Genomic DNA, 25434 nt, shown 5'->3' with positions numbered 1-25434 from the left:
CCCATCCTGCATCATCCCACACCATCACCCCACACCACCCCACATCATCCCACACCATCCCACCCCATCCTGCATCATCCTGCATCATCCCACACCATCACCCCACACCGTCCCACACCATCCCACACTGTTCCACACCGTCCCACACCATCCCACACCATCATCCCACACCATCCCACACCGTCCCACACCATCACCCCACACCGTCCCAGAGCCCCAGAGCCCTAGCCCAGGGCGGGTGACACATGCTGGGGAGGGAACTCGCTCTGCAGCAGCCACCAAAGCTCGAGCAGCTGTCCCCAGGTAAAGGGATGTTGTGCCCCTGGAGAACATCCTGCGGAGCTCAGCCTCTCTGGGGGAAAAAAGAGCAATTTTAGGACACGGGGAGAGCAGCAGGAGAACTGGGGGGACTCTTCACAGCCACACAAGAAAGGAGGAGAGACTGGGTGACGCTTGAAGTGTCTTTAATCCAAAGGACTGAAGAGCAGACCGGGAAGATTAGTACAAGCCAACAGACAAAAATAATTAAAAAAAAAGGAAAAAAAAAAAAGGGATAAAAACCGGTTTTCAAAACAAATTAAAATTCCATACAGTGTCTAAAAGATCGCCTAAAAACTAAACATCGCCTTAAAAAGTTGTTTTTCCCCATTCAAACACATTTAACGAAGTGAAACATCGTGACAAATAATAATAATAATAATAATTCATGGACTAAAGACTTCAGAGCAGCCACCCTGCTCCCAGCAGGAGCCACACTGGGGGGGCAGCAGCACCCCCAGCCCCAGCCAGGGAGGGGTCAGCGCTGCCATCCTGGCTCAAGCTGTGCCACCTCCACCCCTCCCCTGCCACCCACTTGTCCCCAGGGCAGCACCTCCCCGGGGCTGGGCATGGGGTCGGGGGGACACACCTGTAACACATCCCTGCAGGGCTGGGGCTGCAGGAGCTCCTGCCCACCCCCTGCCCACCCCTGAGGTCAGAGCTGTGTTCCAGGCACAGGTCCAGGCCACGGAGGGGGAGCCACGAGCAGCTCCAGGCTCAGGGACACGACACACACCCCACGCACGGACAGACGGACGGCGCTGCCAGGCAGATCCAGGCTCCAGCTCAGCTCAGGGAGGGGTGGGGCGCTGCTTTTTGGCTCCTGTGCTTTAACAGCAGCAGTTCTGGTGGCCACAGGGACCCCCCCTCATGCCAGCAGGACAGGGGGGAGGGCAGCTCTCCTTCCCTGCCCCGCTCCCAAGCCTGGAGCCCGTCTCTAGCCAGCATCCACACAGGGAACACTGTCTGGGTTTCAGCTCTACAGTAGTTTTTAAAAAATATTTATACGTTATATACCCTAAAAAGGTCACCACAGGAGTTTCCATGTCTTTGGAAGGAAGGAGAAAAAAAAAATATATATATATAAATCAAAACTGTTTCACAAAAGAAAAATAAAAATCCAATTATTGGCGGCATTCACCTACAGGACAAAAATCCCTGGCTGCAGGTGTGGATCTCAGGGGGGCTCTTACCACCTGCTCCAGAAAGGTCAGAAACACAGGTGAGTAGCTAAAAATAACTAGTCTGGTATAAATGTCTGAATTCCATGCGCTCGATAGAACAGTCTGTTTCTTTTTGTCTTTTTTTTTTTTAAAAATATATATATATAGTTATTGCTTTCTCGAGGGCCGGCGGGCGCGGGGGCCCTCAGTGGGGGAGCGCGGCGGGCTCGGGGGGGTTGGCTTTCTTCCTCCTCTTCATCAGCAACGGGTTCGAGGAATCCTCGATTTTCTTGATCTTGATTTGTTCGTAGTCCACTCTCATGGTGGCCAGAGCACTGGTCATCTCCTCCTGCGGGCAGCGGGCACAGAGCCATCAGCAAAGCCCCCCCGGGTCCCCAGAGCCTGAGTGTCCCACTGCCAAATTTTCCAGCTCCCTCCCAAGCACAGCTCTGCCCCAGAGCCAGCACGCTCACACCAAACCGGAATCGTGGAAGCGATCAGGTTGGAAAAGCCCTCCAAGATGATTGAGCCCAACCATGTTCTGCCCTGTGAGGGTGGGGAGGGGCTGGGACGGAATTCCCAGAGCAGCTGTGGTTGCCCTGGGATCCCTGGCAGTGTCCCAGGCCAGGCTGGACAGGGCTTGGAGCAGCCTGGGACAGTGGCTGCTCCATGCATTTGAGGTCCCTTCCAACCCAAACCATTCTCTGATTCCATGGTTAACCCAACACGGCCGCTCCACCACTAAATCCTGTCCCCAAGTGCCACATCTGCACAGTTTCTAACACTTCCAGGGACGGTGAATGTTTGCAGTAAGACAGGAGAGGACAGTGCCCAGGTGACAGCCGGGTGCAGAGCGCTGCGGACAGGGACAGAGCGAGGCTTTACCTTCACATCCTCCCACAGGTCCTTCTCCTCCTTCAGCACACGGCTGGTGTGCAGCGGGGTCTGGGGTACCTGCATGGATTGCTGCCGGGAGAGGGGAGAAGCGTCAGCTGGGAGCCCCAGGCATCCATCCCATCCCATCCCACCCCCCCCCACCCCACCCCCCCCCCCCCCCTCCCCACACTCACCATGATCCAGGGGTGGTTCATGAACTCCGTTATCGTCATGCGCTGGGTCGGGTCTGTCTTCAGCAGGTTGCGGATCAGCTGCTTCACTGCAAGGGTTTGGGCAGGGTCAGGAGCCAGCAGCTCCCAGAGGGCTCTCCAGAGCTCCAACCCCAGCCCCAAAACCCCTGCACACCCCTCCTGTGTGCCACACACCTGACCCTGCACAAAGCCTGCAGCAAAAGCCTCTCCAGCAGAAGTGACGACGCTGCAGCCCTGAGAGGTGACCCCAACACACCCAGGCTCCCCCCAGCCTTCAAAAGGAGACCTCAGCCTGGGGACAGCCACCGCAGGGAGCACATTTACCTTCCTCTGACACTTCGGACCATTCAGGATTGGGGAACTCGTACTGGCCCATTCGGATTCGCTTCTTCATGCCAGGAGAGATGGCCAGGCCGTGGTTGGAGTAGAAGGGGGGGTACCCGCACAGCCTGCACCAGGAGAGGGAACAGAGTCAATGTGCCACCCCAAAACCCTCCCCAGGAGCACCTGCAGGGCACAAGGCAGTGCCAGGAGCTGAGCCCGGCAGGAGGGAGAGGAACCCTCAGACTTACAGAATGTACATGATGACACCGAGGGACCACATGTCACAGGACTTGTCATACTTCTCTGGGCCCAGCACCTCTGGGGCTGGTGAAGACAGAAAGAAAATCCTAAATCCAAGCAGCAGCACTGGGTGAGAGGGCTCTGACGTCCCACGGAGACACCAAGAGCCGCCCGCAGCTCCGGGCACTCTGGGAAGCGCTGCCTGGAGCAGTGCAGTGTTGTCCCCAGCTCCCTGCGGCAGCTCAGGCTCCAGGCTGGATGCAGAGGTGATGGGATGGACGTGGCACCCTCCAAACCCCACCCAGCCCTGCAAACCCCCGAGCCCAGACCCCCAGGCACTCACCCACGTAGTAGGGCGTGTAGCACGGGGTGGCCAGGGAGTTGTGCGTGGTGGTTTCCTTGGCGAAGCCGAAGTCGGTGAGTTTCAGCACAGCGTTGGGCCTCTTGGAGGTGTACAGGAGGTTTTCCGGCTGGGAACACACAGGGAAGGAGGAGTGAGCAGCAGGGCTGGGGCAGCCTGGCCCTGGCACAGCCGAGGGGGGCCCACGGTGGTACCTTCACGTCCCGGTGCGCGATGTTGATCGAGTGCAGGTACTGGATGGCTTCCCCAATGCTCTTCATGATCTCTGAAGCCTCTGAAGGAGCAAAGAAACCATCAGAAGCCTTCACAAGCAAGTAAAAAAAGGGCACCACTCTCTGGGTAACTCCACTAACCAGGAGTCAAAGAACCTGGCTGAGGTCAAAGGGGTTTTCTCTCCTTGAAGTCCCCCTTGCCATGGAGCCTCTGCCACTCTCCATCTCCGGGTAAGGAGCCTGCAACTCCTAGCAAGCCCCAGGGGAAGGGATGGGGCAGAGTCCAGCCCCTGACCCTAATACCAAGGAGGGGCTTGCACCATTTAGGACACCCAATCAGCAAGGAATCCAGCTGGGAAAGGCTTCCCCTTAGGATGGGAAGTCAAGGGGGCAACAGGCTCAGAGTTTGGGGTGTGTGGTTGCTTTTTCTGGCCACAGGAGTAGAGGGAATGAGATCAATGAGATCCACAAGAACCACAGCCAGTGGACTTCATTTTTTGAGGGAGGTGGGTGTTTCTGAGCGGGATGGACAGGGTGTGGAACAGCCCCTAACCCTGCTCTCAAGTGCACATGAAAAGCAGGGCCCTTGCACCCACATCCCTCATTCCTCAGTGCAAAACTCTGCTGGGGATTAAAAAGGGCATTGAGGGGATGGGCTGGACTGAAACCCCAGCAGGACATGGGCTCCATACCCCGCTCTGTGAAGGCCTGGTCTCCCCTGTCCTGAATCCGGCTGAAGAGCTCCCCGCCATCCAAGCTGGAAGAGAAACATGCAGTGTTACACGCTGCGGGTCCATCTCACACTGCCACAAGCTGCCCCAAACCCTCTGCTGCTCAGCCAGGAGCTGCATGAGCTCAGCAGGAAACAATCCCCTTATCCAAGTCCTTGGGCTGCTGCTTCTGAGGCGTTTCAGAGCCTCCTCCTTCCCGAAACGAGCAGGGCAGCGGCTCTGTGCTGGCAGAGGCGCGGGCGGACGTGGTCACCCCAGCAGCCCACAGAAACACATTTACAGTAAAGGCAGCAAACGTGGCTCAAAGTTGGTGAGAGCACTCCCAGCACACGTGGCCTCCTTCTGCTCACAAGCCAAGTCCCTCGGCAGCACCATAACCCAGCACAGAAGTGCTGAGCAAAGCTCAGGGGAGGAGTGAGACATCAGCAGTGTCACAATGGGCTCCCCAGGCTGGGGGAGGCAGAGGCTGGGCCCCACTGCAGCACAGCAAGGTCCCATGTGAGGAACCATTGGTGGGGTTCCTCCCCAGGTACCCTCAGGGAAAATGCAGCTCCCAGAGAGATCAGGACTGAGATCCGGGAGAATTCTCCATGAGATCGGGGATAAGGGCACTTCCTGCCCCTGCCTTATCTGACTCAAGCAGATACAGTTTGGCTTTCCCAGGCCCGATAGCATCTCCTTGACATTCACTCGACATCTGCAACAGCAATATCCTGCAGCCCCCGGGGCCCTGTGCTGCACAGAGCCCGTCAGGATGGATCCAGAGCCTGTGAGGATGGAGACACGCCCTGCTCCTGCTGGAAGTCAAACCCTGCCTTGTGACGGGGCGTTACCCCAGAGCATCCCTCGGTCACAGGGGACCCTCCTCCTACCCCTCAGCCACTCTTTCTTTCCCCACCCCACAGCCCTTTCCCATCCCTGGCTGCCCAGGGTGGTTCTCAGGTGCCTGTTCCCCCACAGGAGCTGCTCTGGGGGCTGCTGTGCCGCCTGCCCCAGCGCTGCTCGTGGTGCTCCTGCACCCGCTGCCCCCCCAGGCGATCTACCAGCTTGCCAGAGGAGAGGTTTTGGCAAGGAAGCTGCATTAAATCACAGCTGCGGTTGGGATGTGGTTTCAATACTTTCCCCTTCATTCCTCTTCCTCGTCCCCAGGTTAATACTAAGCACCTACCCAAACCAGAGCCGCTCAGCTGCCGCTGCAGGAGGTGCCAGGGCAGTACCAGAGGTGCCAGCTCGGCTTGGCTGCCGCCCCACGCATCCCCCGCAGGCTGTTGGGCTGCCAGGAACCCGCTGCCTACCCCGGCTTTCGATGGCCAAAGCCAGTTTGGTTATGACCCACCTGTGAGAACCACAGGCCCTGAGCCTTGCAGAGCCGAGCGCGTTTTCAGAATGACTCAGAGCCGGCGCAGCCCCTGCCGTGTCCCCGTCCCTCCAACGCCAGCTCCTCTGCCCGGGTCGGCATCGCTGCGGCTCACGGGCTGCATCCCCCTGGCATCCCCAGTGCTGGAAGATGCCCACCCCTCTTCTGGCACCACCCCACCGCCCTGCAGGGCCGGGTGCTCCTCGGTGGGCACTCACCACTCCATGACGATGAGCAGGCACTTCCTGCCCTGGTAGAGGTTCTCGTAGACGTCCATGATGCGGACGATGTGCGCGCACTGCGACGCTCGCCAGTGCAGCTCCACTTCCCTGCGGGCTTTGGGGCAGTCCTGCAGCATCTGTGGGAGAAGAGAGACCCCGTCAGCCCTGAGCCACCCCGGGGAGCTGGGTCATGACCCCCGGCTGGCACCGTGGCCACCCGAGAGGACGCGGGGGCGAGGGCCGGGCGCTCCCCGCGGGCGCGGCGAGAGCGCTCTGACAATGCCTCCATCCCCATCTAGCGGGAACACTGAGAAGACGATTGCCCTCAGCATTTTGTCCTTCCTCCCAAGGCTGGTAAAAGCTTATTCCGGCCACTTCTCACCTCCCTGTGCCCCACCAGCAAGATCTACTGCATTTACGAGCCAATTTCTGCACCTTGATACCTCCACCGCTGCACCCTTGGGTGCCACCAAGCATCCTCGCTCTCCCCTTTGCTGTCCCCCGTTATTTCCCATCCATCAGCCTGCTGCTCCATGGAGCCCTCCTGACCACAAAAGCTCCCTCACCACAGATTCAGAGCCCAGCAGCACCCGTGCCTGGGGAGCAGGCAAAGCAAACATCCAGATGTTCCCTAAACAGCAGCTCTTCAATGAGCCCCCTGCCCTTCCCAAAGACAACTCACAGTTCCCAGGTGCAGGAAGGATTTGCTTGTCTGCCATGGACTATTAATTACAATGTTTGTCAGGACAAATAACCAGCCTTAATTATTGTGCTCCTAAATATAGAACAACAAACATTTCTATCTTGAGCACAGTTCATTTTCCTTCCTGTCTCGGGCAGCCTTCGGAGCCGGGCTCAGAGGGTGTTGCTCCGGAGCAGCTCTGCACATCGGAGCAGCAGTGGGGATGTGGAAACACACCCCCACCCTGCAGGAAACAGCAGCTTTGGTCATTTTTACCAAGATTTAGACAGAAAAGCGTTTCTGACCCCGCTGACCTCTCCCAGACACACTCCAGGAGAGGAGAAGCATCAGCCCTGGGATGCTCTGCAGGACCCAGGGTGGTGCCCAGCGCAGCGGGGATTTCACAGGAACAAGGTTTAACCCCCAAAAACCACACGCTTCCCATTGACAGATTAAACACTCGCTGGTGGTGCTGCCCTGGCAGAGGAACAGTGATCTGCACCCCTGCCTGGAACTGCGCTCGTCCTTTGCCACAGGGAAAGGCACAGACAGGATGTGCCCTTCAGCCACCCACCCCAAACACCATCCCCGGGGTTGGGTCACACCTCTCCCACCTCCTCAGCTCTCCTGCTTCCCGAGGCAGAGGAAACCTGTGGGAACCTGTGCTGGATGTGGGGTAGGGAGGCTGCTAGCACCAAACCATCGGAAGCTCAGCAGGACCAAAGCGGCCAAGCTTTGCACAACTCCTTTACCGAGGCACCGACAGCCCCGGGGCAAAAGGAAGACAGGGCAGGAGGTTGGACAGGCCCTCCTTGCTCCTCTATTGCTTAATTACCCTAAAAACTGGATCCTGCAGAAGCCAAAACCATAAGCAGGAGTAACACCAGCCCCCCGAGGAGCCATGCAAAGGGCCTGGAGAAAAGCCTGGCTATTTGCAGCCCCACTCAGAAGGGCCTGGCATGGAGAGCCAGGAAGCTGAAGAGAAAAGAAAAAACAAAACAATTTGCAATTATGCACTGGGAAAATGGACCAGCAGGAAGCAGCTAGTTAACATCATTCTGCACAAGACAAACAGCAGAGGTACAGCAAAATACATCCCATTTTTAGAGGTCACTCTGAGTGCTTTTATAGGAGATTAATTGGATTTCTAATGAAGTAGGAGGCAGCAGCCTCCATTACCTGCACCAGCACAGCCCTGATATTTGCTTTTGTACCCAGACAACCTCCGGGAGCAAACAGCTGCCCCGGAGCTCTTGGAACACCCAGCTGTGATCCAGCTACTCCCTCTGCTCTCCCGCTGGCTGGGCATGGAGAGGTGATGGAGAGGCTTAGATTAAGCCTCGTTAAGGGAATGATTTGGTTAATTTAGGAAATGTTCCCAGTGGCAGCAGCATGAGGGGGAGTTGAAGGCCAGATGCAGAGGCTGCGTGGGGAAGGCCATTGCTGCTGCAGGAGGGACGTGGGCATGGCCAAGCCATGGCAGAGGCAGCCCACAGGCCCAGCATCACCTGCTGCACCCCAAAACCTCCTGCCCTCAGCACAGGCACCGGCTCCCTGTACCCTGGGATGCCGGGAACGTGCCGAGCATGATGCAGTGGTGGGGCAAGAGCAGCACTTCCACCAGTTCGTCCTCTTTAGGTGGGAACCAGCAGCTCCCACAGCTCCAACCTTCCCTCCCATTCCCCAGCCCCAGCCAGCAGTGAAACCTCTGGTGGGTGATGTCCTGGCACTGCTCCGCTCACAGGAACTCCACATCCAGCATATTTGGGGGTTGGCAACACTGCCCACAGCCCTGATGCAGCTCCGGTGCCCAGGGCAGCCTGTGACCGTAGCGAGATTTATGCTCCTTGGCTCCCAACAAGGAGGCTGGGATGGGAAAATCACCTCGTAACTGCCCCCATCCCACCCCAGCTGATTTTGCAACCCAGTAATCCAGAACACAACCAGGGTTAACCCTTCAATGGGAGCAGCCAGGACAAGCTCCTGGAACTCCCGACAGCTGCTCTGAGTTCAGCTTTTCCAGCTCTTGTCTCCTGTTTCCCTTCCAAAGGAGGGCTCCTTGGAGATCAAAGCCTTCATTATTTCAGACGCAAAATGCTGCACTGCCTGCCTGCTCCTGCTGGAGAGGAGGGTTCGGGCAGCTGAGCCGGGCAGTAACTGGATCCCTGAGTTACACAAGTGTCCCCGGGACAGGGCACAAGGGCAGCGCTGCAGAGGAAGCTCTGCCACCACCTCGGAGCAAATCCAGACAGGGTTCAGACATGGAGGAGCTGCATCCCTTCCCCATTACAGCTGTTGGGTGCTTTAGGTGCTCAGATTTGCAGCCACTGCACATCTCCAAACATCAGCTCGTCATCACAGAGCATCCCTGTGTCCCTTCAACGTCACAGGGGACAGCCAGGACAGCTGTGCCAGCCCAGAGCTCTGCCCCATCCCATCTCCGCTTCCCACTAGGGCACCTCCCCGCAGGAAAGGAGGGAAAGCAGGGAAAGAGCCACTCCACCCCCCTGGCAATTAGGGAGGAAATTCAGCTTTCAGCTGCATTCCAGCTCCCCTCTCAGCAGCTTGACACCTCCAAGATTTGGGCAGATGGTGTTTGCTGCCATCCTGTGCCTTGGCTCAGCCCAGCTCCCCCAGGAGCCTTTATATGCCACGAGAGAAATTAGTTCCGTGCCCAGCTAAACACCCTCATTAGCTTCATTAGAGCCCTCCATTCCATGCCCAGCTAAACACCCTCATTAGCTTCATTAGAGCCCTCCAGCCGAGGGCTCCTGCACTGCTCCCATCAGCGGATGGCACAGCCCAGCCCAGCCCAGAGCCCAGCTCAGCCCAGCCCAGCCCAACCTGTCCAGGACCCTGAGAGCAGCAAAGGCTCCTCAGGAGCTCCTGCAGCAGCTCTGGGCTTTTCCCCACCTTGGAAAGACAAACCCTGGAAGCAGCTCTTGAAAACAAAACAGCTCATCAGGGTTTCTGCAGGACAGCACCGTCTAAGCAAACCCAAACCTAAGTCCAGGCTCCAGCCTGGGCCTGCAGGCATCAAAAAAGAGCTTCAGCTCCAAGGAAGAGCTCGGCATCACATGGAGCTGAATTTCCCACCCATCACCTCAGGACAAGCACAGCAAAGGTGGATGGGCACGAGGAAGGAAGGAAGGAAAGCTCTGGAGCAGAGCAGGGGGCTGGAGCTGCCCACGCTCACGTTCCCTCTCCGAATGTGTCCTCAGGCACCACTGATTCAGTCTCTTCAGTCTCGCCGCCTCCTCCTGGGATGATGTTCCATGAGTCACGACAGGAAGCTCCCTCCTCCCCTGGCACGGCAGGAGGTGGCCGAGGACACTGTCCCACCGTCCCTCCTCGCTGTGGGTGCCACCACAGCCCCAAACGCTGCTGCCCCTAGGCCAGCCAGGAACACTCAGATGGGCAGGATATCCCTGTGCAAGAGCTTGCCCAGGAAAAACTCACCTCCCACGGGCAATTTCCATGGAAAGTGAGGAGCAGGCTCACACTGGGGTGTTGAGCTGTCCGTTTTCCAGGGCTGCCCCACGCTCACCCCGGGCGCTCCAGCTGCTCTTGCAGGCAGGGTGGTTTTATTTCCGTGTGTATTCTGATCCCACCCGATTCTCCTCACAGTGCCCAGCGGAACAGCACAGGCCATGCAGCACCCACCCCTCCACCAGGGCCTGCAGGAGTGTACCCAGGCCCCAAACCACCCCCAGGAGCTCCCCTCGGGACCTGTCTGCACCACAGGGGTTAAAATAAACTCTTCTTGAGTTGCAGTAAGAATAAACCTACCGCGAAGAGAGGCAGGCTGTCATCCCCCAAATTATCAGCAGGGAAGCAAAGCAGAGCTTGCCCCTGCCTGGATCACACACACAGGCTTTGGATTCCCCTGACCCGGCTAGCACAGGGCAAGGAGCATTTTTTCCTAATAAAGCAAAAGGGTTTCTCTTCAAAGGATTTTCCTCTTCTAATCTTCCCCTGCAAACTCACTGCCAACTGGCGCCAGCTGCTTTACACATTTGTAGGGCCGGTGCTGGAAGCTTCGCACAGGCTGTTCCCACCTCTGCCTGGATTGAACCGAGCCTGTAATGCCAGAATATTTGGGGAGCCCACAGGTAATGAACCCAAAGCTGTCCCAGTCCCTGCCAGACACGGCTGGGAGGGAGAGGGCAGCAGAAGGACATGGAAGCAGCAAAGCTGGTTCCGCTTTTGGTGTTCATGAACTACGAAAGAGAAATAAAATCACGAGTCCCAGAGCCCCTAAGAGGAACTGTGTTACCAAACAGAGGGAAATTCATGGTTGAACCACAAGGCCATAACAATTAAAGGTGCAGCTCAGGAAACCTCCCCCACATCATCGTGGCTCTTACATAAACCTTTACATTAACCCCATCCCCGCTGCTTACACCCACCACAACCTGCCTGGCTGCCCTGGTGACGGGACTTTCCCAAGCTGGGCTTCATTTCGGCTCTGCCCACGCCCAAAGAGCCACAGATTGAAGCCCCAACACAACAGGCAGAAGCCTCATCCTCACATTTGTTTTGCCCGGGGAAAGCCAGAGAGCAGAGGTGACGCGTCCGGAGGAGGAGGAGGAGGAGCCGCGCGTGGGTCCGGCAGCATCCTGCCCGCAGCGTGCCCCGTCCTGCCATCCCAGGATGACTGTTTGGAGGGGTGGCTCTGCTCCCTGATGGAGGTGGCTTCATCCAAGGCGGTTTGCACGGCAGGACAGCACCAGGCATCAGCTACCCACCTTCCAGAGGGACAGGGGCCAGTGCCACCAGAGCCGGGTGGATGCTGAGGCTTTGACCAACACGAGCGTGGCCAGCTCCATCCTCCACGTTCTCTCGCCTCAGGGAAAATGGAAAGGTTGGAGAAAGGATCCCAGCAAGGGAGAATTATTTAGATTAGAAAGAGCTACGAACAGAGGAGCAACACAGGAGAGGCAAGCGAGGCCGAGCAAACGCGAGCTGACACACACACGCTCGAGCTGCTCGGCCACATTCTCCCAGCCTGAATGATCGCAGCGCTCCGAGGAAGACCTGGAGCCACCATGGCGAGCTCAGGGAGAGCTTCCCCACTGCACGGCCCGAGACGAGCAGCCAGCCAGGCATGAAGAGGCAGCGTGAGCGAGGGGAAAGCTAAAAACCCTGCCAGGAGCAGCCGGCGCGCGGAGGAGGCAGATGTCGCGGCGGGGGCAGATGTCGCAGCGCGCCCGTCCCTGCTCCTGCGGGCGATGTTGCAACGGGGCGGAGGATGGCGATGGGGCGAGGGAAGAGGCAGCTCTTACACGGTGCTTTCACAAGAGGCCTCGCTCGCCTGCCACCGTTGCACAACCCCGGGTCCCCTGAGCTCTCAGCTGCCCTGCCCGCGGGTCCCACGGGGGTCCGTGCCCGGTGGGGGATGCTCGGGAGCCCCCGCCCCGCAGCCCCCCGTGCCCGGGGCATCTGCTGAGCATTTCCTCGCCCGCTCTCCCCCTGCGACAGATGCAGCAGCCATTCAGCCTTTTCAGGCGGCAACAAAAGCCTCTCGAGGCACACAAAGGCGAGGAGCAGAAGAGAGGCCTGGGCTTAAATAAGAGCCACCTGCCAGGGGCCCGTGCCCCCCGTGCGAGCGGGGCGCTGCCCCCCGGCCAGCCCCACACTGCACAGCCCATTTCCCACCAGCAAAAATGTTCTTGGCGCATCCTGGAGATGAGGCGCCCAAGTGGGTACCCAGGAGTAGCACCCTGGATGCTGAGGGGAGGGTAGCAGCGTGGTGGAGGCATTGGGGATGAGGGTGGAGGGAGGAGATGGAGGTGGGCGGGAAGGGGCTGCGAAACTCACAGGAAGAAGTCAGAGCAGGTAAATGGCAACAAGGCAGCAGCACGAAGCATCCCCGCTGACTCACACCCAGCAACAGGCTGGGGCTGGTGTTTAAAGAAGAGAAATAAAGAGTTTTGGCTTCATTTATCTGAGAAAAACAAAATTAGGGGCCTATTCAGTCCCACGTTTTTGTTTTGGGATCCTCCTCTTCCTTCCAGCCCTCAGCAGCATCGCTGGGTTTTGCTGACTCACCCGAGGCTCATCTCTCCAGGAGGCACCGGGTGAGGAGCCAGGAGCAGCCCAGGCACGAGCCACGGTCACAGGGTCCCACGTCCTGCTGTGCCACAGGTCCCAGGGAGCACATCTGGCCAGAGTGATGGAGGCAGCACCCTGCCAGGACCTCCCCATGGATCCCACAGGGACAAAGGGGTCACAACGGCCAAAATGCTCCAACCCATCCCATCCCACCCCATCCCATCCCATCCCATCCCATCCCATCCCATCCCATCCCATCCCATCCCATCCCATCCATTTCTAAAGACATCCCCGATGTCACTGCCCACCAGGAGCCACCACAGCACTGGGTTTCAGCAGGGCAGGGACCGACTGTCCTGGGGCCAGAGGAAGCCGCAGCCCAGCTCTGAGCGGAGCCATTCTGGGCGGGGATGCTCAGATGCTCTCTGCAAACCAGACCCCTGATCCCACATGCCTCTGCTGCCTCTGCCGGGGCCTTTTATCCACGCAACACAAAGTGAAAGGAAAATAAGGAGCCACTGGAAGGGTGGAGATCTTCTCAGCCACAGCCAGCAGGGTCTGCTCCACACACACCACCTTCACTTTCCACCTCTTTGCAGAGCTGAGGGCCGGGGTCAGCTCCTCCTCCCAACCCCTCTCCTTGCCAGATTTGCTATCAGAGCTGACAACGCCGCGAATGGAAAAGCACACATGTGCTTTTATGGGAGGAAGTGGTTGATATTTGCAGGTGTGATTAATCTCGAAGTAAACACTGATGTAAACCATTAACTCAGGGCTGACCTATGTCCTTTGTGCTTCCCTCCCACAGGCAGAGCTTGAAAAAACCCCTTATCACCAGCACTGCACGGTGCTGCCTCCTCCAGCCCTGCACCCCACAGCCAGGGGCTTCTCCTCAGTGTCAGAGAGACCACACAGCACTCGGAGCATCCCTTGCTCCACCAGCCTCACCCCGACCCTGGAGACAGCCCTGCCTGACCCCACCGCTACCTCGGACCCCAGGGACAGCTCTGGATTCCCCACAGCTACATCCCAGAACTGCTTTTATTTTTGGACGTGTCCACCCGTTCCCTTAATGTTTCAGCTGGAAGTGATTTTTGGGGAGAGGCCCAGACCCACGCCTGCAAGCGGAGCAGCCGTGAAGCCCTGCCAGAAGAAGCCCCACAACACCCACAGCTTCCCGGCAGCTCCCGGCCTCAAGCTCTGCCCAAAAACGAAATTTCTCAGGGCTCAGCCCATGGGCAGGGCCCCCCACAGGACAGAGGAGAGGCTGCCACCCACCCCCCCAGCACAGGGATCCTGCCTGCGGCCTTTCAACACAGAGCAGCATAAATAAATACATACATATGTACTTAAAGAAGGGAAAAAAACCAAACTGAAACACAAAGCTGCATCAAGGCCAACCCCTCCTGAAGCACCACTCGTCCCTGGCACTGGGAGCAGGACGGCCTCGGGATGTGTTTCCTCCACCAGTGCCAAGCCTGGGGAGGGTTTCATTTACGCACCCCCGAAGCTCGGTGACGCCAGCACCGTTTTGCATCATTCTGTCCTTCCTCAGCTGTTTATTTAACACAGTTTCACCCCTGTCACGGGCTTTGTCAACACCAGGGCACAGCAAACACCTTGCTGAGATAAGCCCGGGCTGTGCAGCCCAGCTCCACAGGGATCCAGAGCGGAGCATCCCCCCGGCTGCTGGCACCACCACCCACCTTGGCAGCCCCCGAGCAGTGCCAAGGGGCTGGAATCACAGAGAACCCGCACCAGGCACGATGCCCACAGCAGCCTGGAGGCTGCCAGCGTGTTGGGAGCAGGACTGTGGCTCTTCCCGGTGTGGCACACACAGCTCCCGTGCTGGGTGGCCGCTGCGGGTTTGTTTGGAGCAGGGAAAGGCCAGGCCGGGAGCAGCTCAGGGGTTTCATAACAGGGCTTTGTCTGCGCAGGTGCTCAGTGAGGAAGGGACCCCGCGGCCACCAACAGCCCTCCTCTTCCTCCTCCTCCTGCTCCTCCTCCTGCTCCTCCTCCTGCTCCCCTCACATGGCACAGCAGACACGAACCTCTGTCACCACCAGCTCCCACGCACGAACCCACCCTGGGATGCCTGGGGCAGGGAGAGAGGCAGCAATGTGTGCCAGGAGAGGGGATGGCAATCAAGTGGCAGAGGGACACGAGGGGATTGCACCCCACTGAGTGATCCAGAGCTGGTTGGGGGCACACGTCCCCTTCGCCATCTCCCCAAACACCCCCAGAGCTCTCACTGCAGCCTCCCAGGCTCTCCTTGCCCCACAGGCCACCCTCCCCCTCCTTCTCCCATCACACAGAGGTTGTACAACCCCAGCACCCAACAGGACCTGCAGAAGAGCTGGTGGAAACCCCCGTGGGTGAAGAGCCAAGCAACACCCCAGACTCGAGACCCAGCACTACCTAAGGTCATGCATTTCCACCTTACCCACAGCAGCCAGTATTTTAGGGGAAATCCTGAGCTCTGAAGCAATGCAGTGAAAACCTGAGAGCCTCCTGCCACCTCAGGAGCCGAGCAGGGCACTCCTCCTCCAGCAGCCATCCCGAGACTCCTTCAGCCAGCAGGAAAACACAGTTGTGTTTCTATTTTAAAAAAAGCCCTTCTCTGCATCCTGCTGGCACCACATTAAAGCTCTCAGGACACGGTGGCTATTCTTAGCTCCCTGCAGGCTTTTGGCAGCCCCAGGAGCCTCCACGGCACCTGTTGGCAGCAGCCGTGCTGCCCCGGCGCTGGGGAGGTTTGGTGAAGCTGGGACAGAGCCCGGAGCAGCAGCGTCCCAGTCAGCACCATCACCTCAAAACACCTCTGTCAACAAGTGTGCAAAACTCACCATGAAGTGCCTGGGGAGCTCAAACTGCCAAAAACACCAGATGGGAAATCTCCCCCCTGTTGGCATTACCAAAGCTGGGCTCAACACAGAGCAAGGAGTTGTTGAATCATGGAGTGGCTTGGGTTAAAAGGAACCCTTAAAGATCATCTCATTCCAACTCCCTGCCATGGGCAGGGACACCTTCCACTAGACCAGGTTGCTCAGAGCTCCATCAAACCTGATCCAGCCTGGCTTGACAGCAGAGGTTTTGTGCTCTTGCATCTTTTCAATACACAGCAAAAACCGTGTGGAAAAGGCACGGGAAAGAGCCACTGATCCTCCCATGGATGCTCAGTACCCCACTGCTTGACAGTGTTTACCAGCAGGCTTCTTGATTTCCTACCAAATACCACAGGCAGCAAGTGGTTTGGACTCATTTTGCCCACTAGATTAAAACGGAGAGGGGATAAAAGGATAAACGCACGGATATTTAAACAAACCAACAGAAAAATCTCCTCCTGCAGCTACTGCTGCTTGCTTGGCAAACAGCCTGGTCTTCTTGGGCATTCCCATACCCAGCTTTTAAAAAGAAACCTCTCCCCTCAGCCAGCCTTACACACACCCTCATCCCGGGGCAGCGTTATCCGGGACCCCGGGGTGCGGGGGCAGCCCCAGGGCATGGGGTGAGCAGGGGGCAGCTGCTCCCTCCGGGTCGGCCAGGGGCTCCTGGGTCCTGCTTTGTATGAATTTAAGCTTTTTCAATCCCACTTATTCACGAGAAGAGCTTAGAGCTGGGGGAAGCCAAAGAGCAGACAGGGCAGCCTTTGTGTGGCTCGGCCGCCCACCCCAGGGCTCGGGCAGCCCCCGCGTCTCCCCACGCAACCCCGGCAGCAGAGCCTGGGGCACTGCGGGGAGCAGCGGGGCTGGCACGGCCCCTGCAGCCCCATGGAGCCTCCAGTGAGCAGAGCCTCGTCTTCTGAGTGAGAGGGAGAAATGAAGCCTTGAGCAGCCCCTGTGAACAGCAGCCACACTGCGCTACCCCGGTCTCTCACACAGGGAAGGGTCCAGGGCTGCTGGGGGGATTGGATTCGAGGTGGCTACGAGATCCAGATGTCCAGTGCTGGGCAGGAGTTAAGTCACTAAAACCCTTGAAGCATCAGCACCATGTCCCAGGCCAACCCTCCTTCAGTGACATTTGCATGGTTGCTTCAGGGCAATCTTTGAGGAGAAGGAAACATGAAAGGAATGCTTTGGTTAAGGCCAGAGGTGCTTGACCTGCTAAGAACACGCTGCCCTTACTGCCAGAGCCTGGCAAAACTGAGCTAACGGGACACACAGAGCTGCCTAAACCCTCTCCTTGCTCTCATTAACTGGACCCACAGGGCCAGATCCCTCCCTGCCCTGCAGCTCCTCCAGGCAAGGCCCAGAAAAGGGAATATCACCCCAAAGCACTGCACTGAGGCAGACAAACACCATCTTCCACGAGCTCCCCTAGGCTGCGGCGGAGGGAGAAGCCTCAGACCCGCTCTGAAGCTCCCGGGAAGCAGCTCTGGCTCCCACCCAGCACCCGCCAGAGCTGCAGCTCAGCAGCACCCAATGACCACATTTTAACCCGTTCAGAATCCCCTCAGTATCTTCCTCACCCAGGCTTCATCAGCCCAGCACTGACACGCAGAGCTGGCTGTCTCCTCCAGCAGCAAGGAACTGGGGAATGGGACCACCAAGACACTTCCAAAAATCCCAGAGGACATGGAGCACTTCCCTGCTGAATCCCACTGTCCACAGAGCATCTCATGTCCTGGCAGAGTTGTTCTCTACAGCAACTCTTCCTTACATCAAGAGACACTGGGAGTCTGAACTCCGACGTGGAACAAGCAGGGTGGGAGGGATGGACAGGGAGATGTCAGTGTCCTGCTCCAACAGAGCTGCACAGCCCCTCACACCAGGAGCAGGGTCATTCCTTGTGGGAGACACTGAGGACAAAAGTAAAGGGCTTCCCAAGCCTCCTCCAAGCTCCTGGGCCAGCAAGGGGGAAGATGTTCTCTCTCCAGGAGCCTGAGCAGGCATCCAGCAAGGGCTGCAACACCTCCAGGCTCCCCAAAACAGCCCTGTTCCCGTGCCAGCGCTGCTCTGCCGGAGGCACGGGAGGTACCCGGCCGAAAATGCCAAATTCACAGCTCTGATGACTTCCAGGAGATAACCTGAGTTTAAACTTTCTGGTAAGCCCGCCCTTCCCAGCACCGGCAGAGCCGCTTGCGCAAGAGCCGCCTGCCCGGGGCTCTTTCTCTCAGCAAATCTGCCCAGAACAACGGGCAGCCAGGTTGTGAAATGGCCCGAGAGGAAGAGAGTCACAGCAGAGCCCCGAGGGGACCGGGCTGGCCGAGGAGGCTGGGACAGGTGACAACGGCTCCTGCAGCCTGGCTCGGGGAGCTGCAGGGCTGTGGGAGCCAGCGCACCACGGTGACAGCTCAGTGACACCCACGGTGGCCGCTGCCCGTCCACTAGACAAGTGGGAATAGAACAAGTTTAAGTTGTTCCTAGCACTGAGCTGGGAGCTGCCATAAGGCTCACTGCCACTGGAATTCAAAACACATCCCTGCTCCAGACACCTCCCCTGCTCTTTATTTTATTTACTGCTTTTGTTAGACTAAGCCGAGGATAACATGCATACTTTCGGGTTTGTTTGGACCTGATTGCATCTGCTTTTCCCCCAGCCCGGCCGAGATACCCAGGATTCCAGCCCCATTTCCAAGCAACACCCCTTGGAGCCGGCTCCCGCCCGCACCTACGGGATGAGCTGCCGCTACTGGAATTGCAGCCTGACGGAGACGCGCTGCCAAATTTCCACAGCAGCCCCGGCTTGTGTTCCAGCTACATTTCCCTGAAAACACACACTTGGCAGGACATGCAAGGAGCCTCTGGAGAGGCTGCCCCAGCTCGGTGCCGCGCACCAGGGCCAGAGGACGCGGGAGGAGAGCAAGAGTGGCTGCTCCGATCCCGAGTGCTCAACAGAAGATGCTCCCAAGCCAGGAGGTGCTGCAGCCCTTGGGAAAGGGACAGCGCAGAGTCCCAGCCTGCTGTTACACAGGTTTAGCCTGATCCAGAGTGTGAGGCACACAGCAGTGACCCCAAACCTGCCTGACCCCCATCTTCTGGGGCCAGAAGACCTGGAGAGGTTGAGTTCAAGTGGGGCACCCACCTGCAGCCAAGAGCACAACACGAGGCAGCAAACTCAATTATGGTGACAAAGGAAATTAATCCATCCCTCCCCTGATCCCAAATCTATAGGCCAAACCGGATAAGGACACCAAGAGCAGAGCAGCAAAGTCCCAGCCTGGCTGGGCGCCCCAGGAACATTCAGATCTGGGTTTGTATTTTGGACTTTATCTCTGGTTTAGGCTACAGCTTGCAGGGCAGCCGGGCACAGAACCACGTGCGGCCCTGACGCCAATGGCCTGAATAATCTCATTACATATGACGGCAAAGGCTGTGCCAGCTGCAGACCTCCTGAGCCAGAGCACTCACCTGCCCTCCCCAGTGGGACAGGGCACTTTGGCACAGCAGTGCCCTTATCCACAAGAAGATGCCACCATCCTCCTCGGCAGCACCAGAGGGACAATGGAGCCACAGGAGAGCTCCCAGAGTGCTCAGAGTAGATCCTGCGTCCCCCTCCCAGTGACACTTTCTAAGTGATATTTTTGTGGCTCACAGCATCTCCAGCAGAACTTTTTGTTTCAGGTCATCTCAGGTCCACCAGCACTCAGGGCCATTAGTCCCCACCCCAGGACACAAAGGAGCAGCGAGTTAATGCAACCATTAAACCTGCCAGCCGCTGTAATCCCCACCTCAAATTGGTAAAATCTTAAAAGGCTGAAATCTTTGAAACGAGTCAGCCACGGGGTACAAAGGAACAACAGTTTAAAAGGCTGCTATAGCTCTCTGCATTCAGACCTGCTCTTGCGTGCCCTGCTCCAACCCCCGCGCTGCTCCCCATCCATCCATCTCCTGTGGGGAACCAGCCCCAGAGCTGAGAGTCCTCCCCAAAAGGAACCTGCAGGCACCGGTCACGCTCACAGCCCTCGTGCCAGCCAGAGCTGAAAGGAGATGTTTTCAGAGAGCAAGAGAATCACCGAGTGGTTTGGTTGGAAGGGACCTTGAGGGTCACCTCATTCCAACCCCCCTGCCGTGGGCACGGACACCTTCCACCAGACCAGGCTGGTTTCTCATCTTGCAGCAATGAAGACGGGACCCACTTCCAGTGGGATACAGCTCTCAGGGGCTGCTAAAATCCAACACTGTCCCCCCAGATATGACCACGATGCTGACTCAGTGACTGCCCGGGCTCCAAACTGGTTTTTTGGGGAGTGGTCAGGCCAAGCTGAGTTCCCATGCCAGCCTCTGGAGCTGGTGGAGGGATCGCCCTGATTCTGCTTCCAACTCTCCCTCCTCCAAAATAGGCCTGCAAGATCAGCCAGGTCCTGAAGACCCTCTCCCAGCTGCTGCCTCACCTCTGCAGCCCACAAAGGGCAGAGGAGCTGAGCAGCCTGGGGTGGGCACGGGGCTACCTGGGGGCACCTGGCACAAGCCAGAGCCCTGGAGCTGGGCTGTGGCAGCCGCCCTGGCCCCACAGCCAGCCCCGGCGTGGCGCAGGGGAGGCAGCACGTTATTCTTGGAAACCAGGAGGTGAGGTCATGCTGCCTGAATGCTGCAACTTGAGGCCAGACGCGCGGGGCCAGTTGTGCTTGGAGAGGAGCCTGACTTCTGCAGCGAGGGCCGTCTGCAGGTCGGGAGGCCGCTTGTGCTCCGAGCAGGAGGAAAGGGTTTCTTAAGGAAGGAGGGCTCTTCCCTCTCAAGTTTCTCAGCAGACAGCAAAACCACAGCAAAAGGATGGGTTAGAAAAGAGCAAAGCCCTCGGACCACCCTGGTGTGGGGCACAGGAGGCCACCAGGAGGGCTCAGGAGATGGCAGATCATAAACCCAGAGTGATGCTGCTCCTGTGCCACAGGATCAGCCCAATGGCCACTTCCGACCCGGCCACTCCTCCAGATGCCTCCCACGTACCTGCACCGCCCTGAAACCCAGCAAGAGCTCATCCATCTCATCAGATACCAGAGCACGGCCAGAGCTTTCTGGGAAGAGAGAAGTCACCAACTTGATCCTTTGGGCTTCCTCAGCAGGAACCTTCCGGGAGTTTTCATCACTTGTGCCCACCCATCGTGATCAAAACATGCCAGGAGACCTGGCTCAGGCTGCACGGCTTCAGCTATTATTTATAAACTGTTTTGGTTGTTTCAGAGCACGTGTCTGGCAAAGCCCAGCCTCTGCTCGGCATCCCTCCCTGCCGAGGCAGAGCCATCACCTCCACAGCCCCCTGAACCAGCACTGTCCTGCAACGAGGCTTTCCCAACGTGTGTGTGAAGTGATGGCACGGAAGGCACAAATCTTGCCAAAGGCCAGCACGGCTCAGTACGAATGACAAAATCATCACTTTACCTGGTGGTATTTGGCTATTATTAAATCACACATCCAGGGGCTGCGTTTTCATCCTGCGAGGCACAGGCAGCACAGCTCCTCAGCCCAGCGCCGCCTCTGACGTTCAGTAAATCACTGCATCTCAGTTCCCCACCTTGGAAAACGTGGGAAACGTCTTTTGCAAGACCTATGGCTGATGGCATTGGGTTATTATTGAGAGGAAGAGCCCCGCCACTTCCTGAGCACGTACCAAAGAGAAAACCCCTGCTCCCGGGTCTTATCAGTCCATCACAGTCATAGTTCTGACGGCTCAGAACATGTGAAGTGTTTAAAAGAGACTATGGCAAATCCTAAATTGTTTAAACAAACTCAAACCCCAAGTCAGTAGGCTCCTTTGGTCAATGAGATAATAAACCACCGCTTTGGAAAAGTCCCGGTGATGTCACTGCAGTTTCCACGGCTTTTCAACCACAGCTTGCACAGAAGGCCACAGCGAAGACATTTCTGATTACATGAAATACATGGCAGGGCTAATAAAAAAAACATCTCTCCACTGAGAGAGGGGCAGAAGAACACCAGACAGAGCAAGCTGCTTCCCATGAGCACGAGCCCAGGATCTCCATCTACTCCATCACTCCAGGGATATTTTTCCAGATGGATTTTTGGAGGGACACAGCATTTGATCTCAAACGAAGCTGTGGGACGCAGGGTGCTTTGGCCACCCGAACTCGCTCGTCCACAGAGCTGCTCCGTTCTCAGCTCCGAGCTGCCTGCCCTAATTCCACGATAGGCACTTCCCAGAACACTGAACCATAAGCACCATCCTCCTTCCTCCTTCTCCATCAGGGGAACCATCACTCACAGATTATCTGATGAGACCAAGAGTGAGACCGAGAGTGTTTCGCAACCACGCCCCAAAGCACCAAGGATGCTCCAGAAACAGGGGCAAATCCACGAGCAGCCTCCACGGCCCTGAGCTCCTCCAGCCCTTCCAAAACTCACCAAGCCAGGTGAGGATCTCCTGCTTTGAAGCCAAAGTCAGCAGCGAGGTTTGTTCATTTGTTTTAAAGCAAACCTGCTCCACAAAGAGCTCCGTCGAGCGATGTGTACGACAGAGAAAAACTCATCACCTGCCATTACCAGTCCCCACTCTCCAGCCTGGCTTAGCTGCCATTTCCTCGTGGAATTAAGGCAGCCAGCCCAAAGATTAGTCTTAAAAGTGGAATTTGCAGTAGGCAAAGAGCCCTCGCTCCCAGCCCCACCACTGCAGCCTGACCACAGCAAACCCTGCCAAGTCAGGCCAGCAGTGACCTACATACAGCAGCCTCCACAGAAATTACAAGCCTAATTTTGCCTAATAATAAATCACACCAAGGTACAAGGAAGAAAGGGGTAAGGAACCAGGCAGTTCAGCTCCATTCATCACCTCTCCCTGGGCTTTCTGTTCCCACCCTGCAGCAGATCATCGTGCTTCAAACAGGGTCAGGTCATGGGTGACCGGAACCATCCGTGGCTGCTTCACACCAGATAATTCAGGGATGCCACGCTTCAGGTACCAAAAATTACAGTAAAATTACAGTACAGAAAGATGAAGAAGAATCTATAAGAAAAGCAGAGGAATCTCTTGTTTTCACCCAGGTACTACACAGCAAGCAGAACTACCATCCATCGCTTCGCACACAGCATCATCTCATTTAATGATGTGTCTCTGCCATGGACTATTGCTCTGGAAGGAGAAGAAAATTGGCCTTAATGTTTTCACTGCTGCTAGAACACTGTCTCCAAGCTGAAACTCTCCTGGAGCACTGAAAAGTTCTCTTCAGCAAAGTGACTCTCAGCAAAACCCTTACCTAAATCCATCTCTTGATTTGGGAGAAAGAGCTTTAGCAACACAAAAGTTGCTCACGACTTCCCAAGAGGAAGCACAACCTGACCAGAAGACACCATTCCCATCAGGGAGAGACACAACTGCGTCTCACCCTGCAGTGAAGGATTGCATTGTTATACAAGATTTTGGAAGAGCAACCCTAAAGAATGACACTCCAAATGGAAAGGTTCACTGCACAACCAAAGCAGGCAGCAGACAGATTTCAGCTGTGGCTCCTGGCAATGGGCCATCAGGATTCTTTTAAGCATCATCTGAAACATGACAACTCGATGCAATCACTTCTGTGGATCCTGCTTTAGGTCATCTTTCCACTCTGATGAAGCCCATGAGTAATTTGGACCCAAATACCTCTCCACAGGTCTCTAGCAGAGACGTCAGCCCGGCTGCGTACCCGAGGAGGGAATGAAGTCAGCACACATCATGTCTAGGGCAGTCACCCACACCAAGTTTGGGCTCGGCAGCTTGGTCCAAATACCCCAATGGAATAAGCCAAGCCTGTAGCTCACACTCACGAGGGCAGGACGGGTACCCATGGGCTCATACCAGAGCCCAAACTCCCAGCGTAGCAGTTTTGAAGGTGCTGGAGGGAATCACTTACAGTAGCAGCTGTGCTGCTCTTTGAGAAGCCAGGGACACGTCCAACCACTCAGCTGAACTCGTCCCTCCCTGTCAGGGATGCCAGAAGAGGCCAGGACAGGGGACAGGCAAGACAATCTCTCTTCCTAAAAGAGATTCAGTGTCAGATATACCTCACCCCGCAAGAGCCACACAGACGCTCTGTGTCACCCTCTTACATCCCAGCTCGGAGTCCTGCACTCCAGGAGGCTTTCCAACAAGCCAAGGAACCCGTGGGACACGTGACAGCAAACCCTGACCCCTCGCTCTGGCACGGGCAGGGTGACAGCACCAGTCCCGTGCCCCAGCCACGGTGGGCACAGGAACCTCCGGCCTCGCTCTCCTCCTCCATCCTTCCCCTTTCAGGGCTGCGAAAAGGAAGTGCTGGGATCTGTGCTTTAAATACATGACTCAACTTCAGAGGCGAGGAGGAGCCCGTCTGTCAAAACAGAAGAGGATTTCGCTAATTTTCAACCCAAAGAGATGACAATACAATGTCGCCCTGGAGTACAACGCGGGTGATGTACTTACGAGCAACGTCTTTGGTGTTTCTGAAGGAAAAGCCAAACTTTTCTCACCTAACTGACCCCCCTTCCCTAACCACAGACATTCAGTACCTTGCCCAGCCCACCACCTCTGCAGCACAGCTTGTGCCCCCAAAGCCCCGTGTTTGTTCCCTCACTCAGGTTAGGAACCCCAGACACCAACAGAGGGGCAACTCTAAACACAAAGGAAGTGGGGTTATGGGTTTGGGTGGGAGTTACAGGTTTAGGTGGGGGGTTACGGGTTTAGGTGGGGTGTTTTTAGCCTCCCCAGTTCTCGAGGTAACGCCAAGGACTGGAACAGCTCATGTGTGGGCGCAAATTGCACGGATGCTGGAGAACACGGCGCTCCCACCAAGCAGACAGCCTTGCTCCCGCGTCACCCGGCGTGCCAGGAATCCATTCAAACTTCCCCAAGCCTCGCTGGCAGGGAGACACGCTCCCCTCTTTGCTCGAAAACCTCGTTTGGAAACAAGGAGAAGGATTTTATCACCTAGTGCGAGGTCAAATACACCTTGTAGCCACTGTTTATCTACGCCTATCAAAGAGAAGCAAGTTAGGGACAAGGGGTAACATCGTAACGCTGAAATATTCCCTGTGGGAAGCGGGGGAAGACAGTCGCTCGGTGTTACAGCCGGGAGGGGACATCGAACGGGGACAGTGAGCAGCTGCCGGTGCTTACACCACACACCACGAGCAGCCCACGGAGGGAACCCCACGTTCCGCGATGTGGCCCCCACACTCGGGGATGCAGACCCCGGCATTCCGAGATGTGCATCCCCCAGGGGGATCCCAGCCAGGCCACGGTCTCTTCTCCACTTCTGACCCCCCCCTTCCCCCTCCTCGGGCTACCAACATGTCATTTCGCTTCGTTTCCCACTACAAAGCGGGAAAGCCGCGTCTCGCTGCTCTTGATGGGGGGGGGGGGGAAAAGACGAGATTAAAGCGCGGCCGGAGGGGCGGGCGGCAGCTCATTGTCCGGCCGGCCCCGCTGCCGCCGCTGGCCCCGCCGGGACCCCCTTCCCCCCGCAGCAGACACCTTCCATCACTGTCAGCAGCGCCGCTGCCGCTCCCCGGCCCCTCCCGGCCGCCTCCGGCCGAGCGCCCGCGCGGTCCCCGCGTCCCCCCCGGTCCCCGGCGCGGGGGTCCCCGCGCACCTTGAGCGCGAACTTCTCGCCGCTCTTCTTACTGAAGATCTCCAAAACTTTCCCGTTGATGCCGAGCCCCAGCACTTGCGTGGTGACCTTGTAGTCGTCCGTGATGGCATTCTTCCGGATCTGCAGGCCGCCCTTCCCCGGGAACGGCGGCGGCCCGTGCGGGGGAGCGGCGGGCGGCGGCGGC

At 57.3% G+C, this 25434-nt stretch overlaps 1 protein-coding gene and 1 long non-coding RNA gene across 2 annotated transcripts in view; both read right to left on the bottom strand.

The window, feature by feature from the left end:
- Positions 1–447: 447 nt before the first annotated feature.
- MAPKAPK2 (MAPK activated protein kinase 2) overlaps positions 448–25434 on the bottom strand; it is a 27624-nt gene continuing 2637 nt past the window's right edge. Inside the window, exons 3-12 of the mRNA XM_042013326.1 lie at positions 25251–25432; positions 6013–6152; positions 4399–4463; positions 3689–3768; positions 3477–3603; positions 3142–3217; positions 2894–3018; positions 2552–2637; positions 2367–2447; positions 448–1830 (exon numbers count right to left, since the gene is read on the bottom strand). Of these exons, the coding sequence (XP_041869260.1) occupies positions 1687–1830; positions 2367–2447; positions 2552–2637; positions 2894–3018; positions 3142–3217; positions 3477–3603; positions 3689–3768; positions 4399–4463; positions 6013–6152; positions 25251–25432 (1106 nt within the window). The 3' untranslated portion in view covers positions 448–1686. The remainder of the gene's footprint in view (positions 1831–2366; positions 2448–2551; positions 2638–2893; positions 3019–3141; positions 3218–3476; positions 3604–3688; positions 3769–4398; positions 4464–6012; positions 6153–25250; positions 25433–25434) is intronic.
- Positions 7529–12945, bottom strand: LOC121657693. The gene is made up of 2 exons (XR_006013690.1): positions 12518–12945; positions 7529–11543 (listed from the first exon to the last, which is right to left on the bottom strand). It is a non-coding gene; the product is annotated as an uncharacterized LOC121657693 (long non-coding RNA).

This window comes from Corvus kubaryi, unplaced genomic scaffold, assembly GCF_017639235.1.
Source record: "Corvus kubaryi isolate FWS band 111438036 unplaced genomic scaffold, C.kubaryi_AGA036_p1.0 split1-37355, whole genome shotgun sequence".
Classification (NCBI taxonomy): domain Eukaryota; kingdom Metazoa; phylum Chordata; class Aves; order Passeriformes; family Corvidae; genus Corvus; species Corvus kubaryi.
Note: the sequence above shows the minus strand (reverse complement) of the source record. Positions and strands in the feature narration are given on the sequence as shown.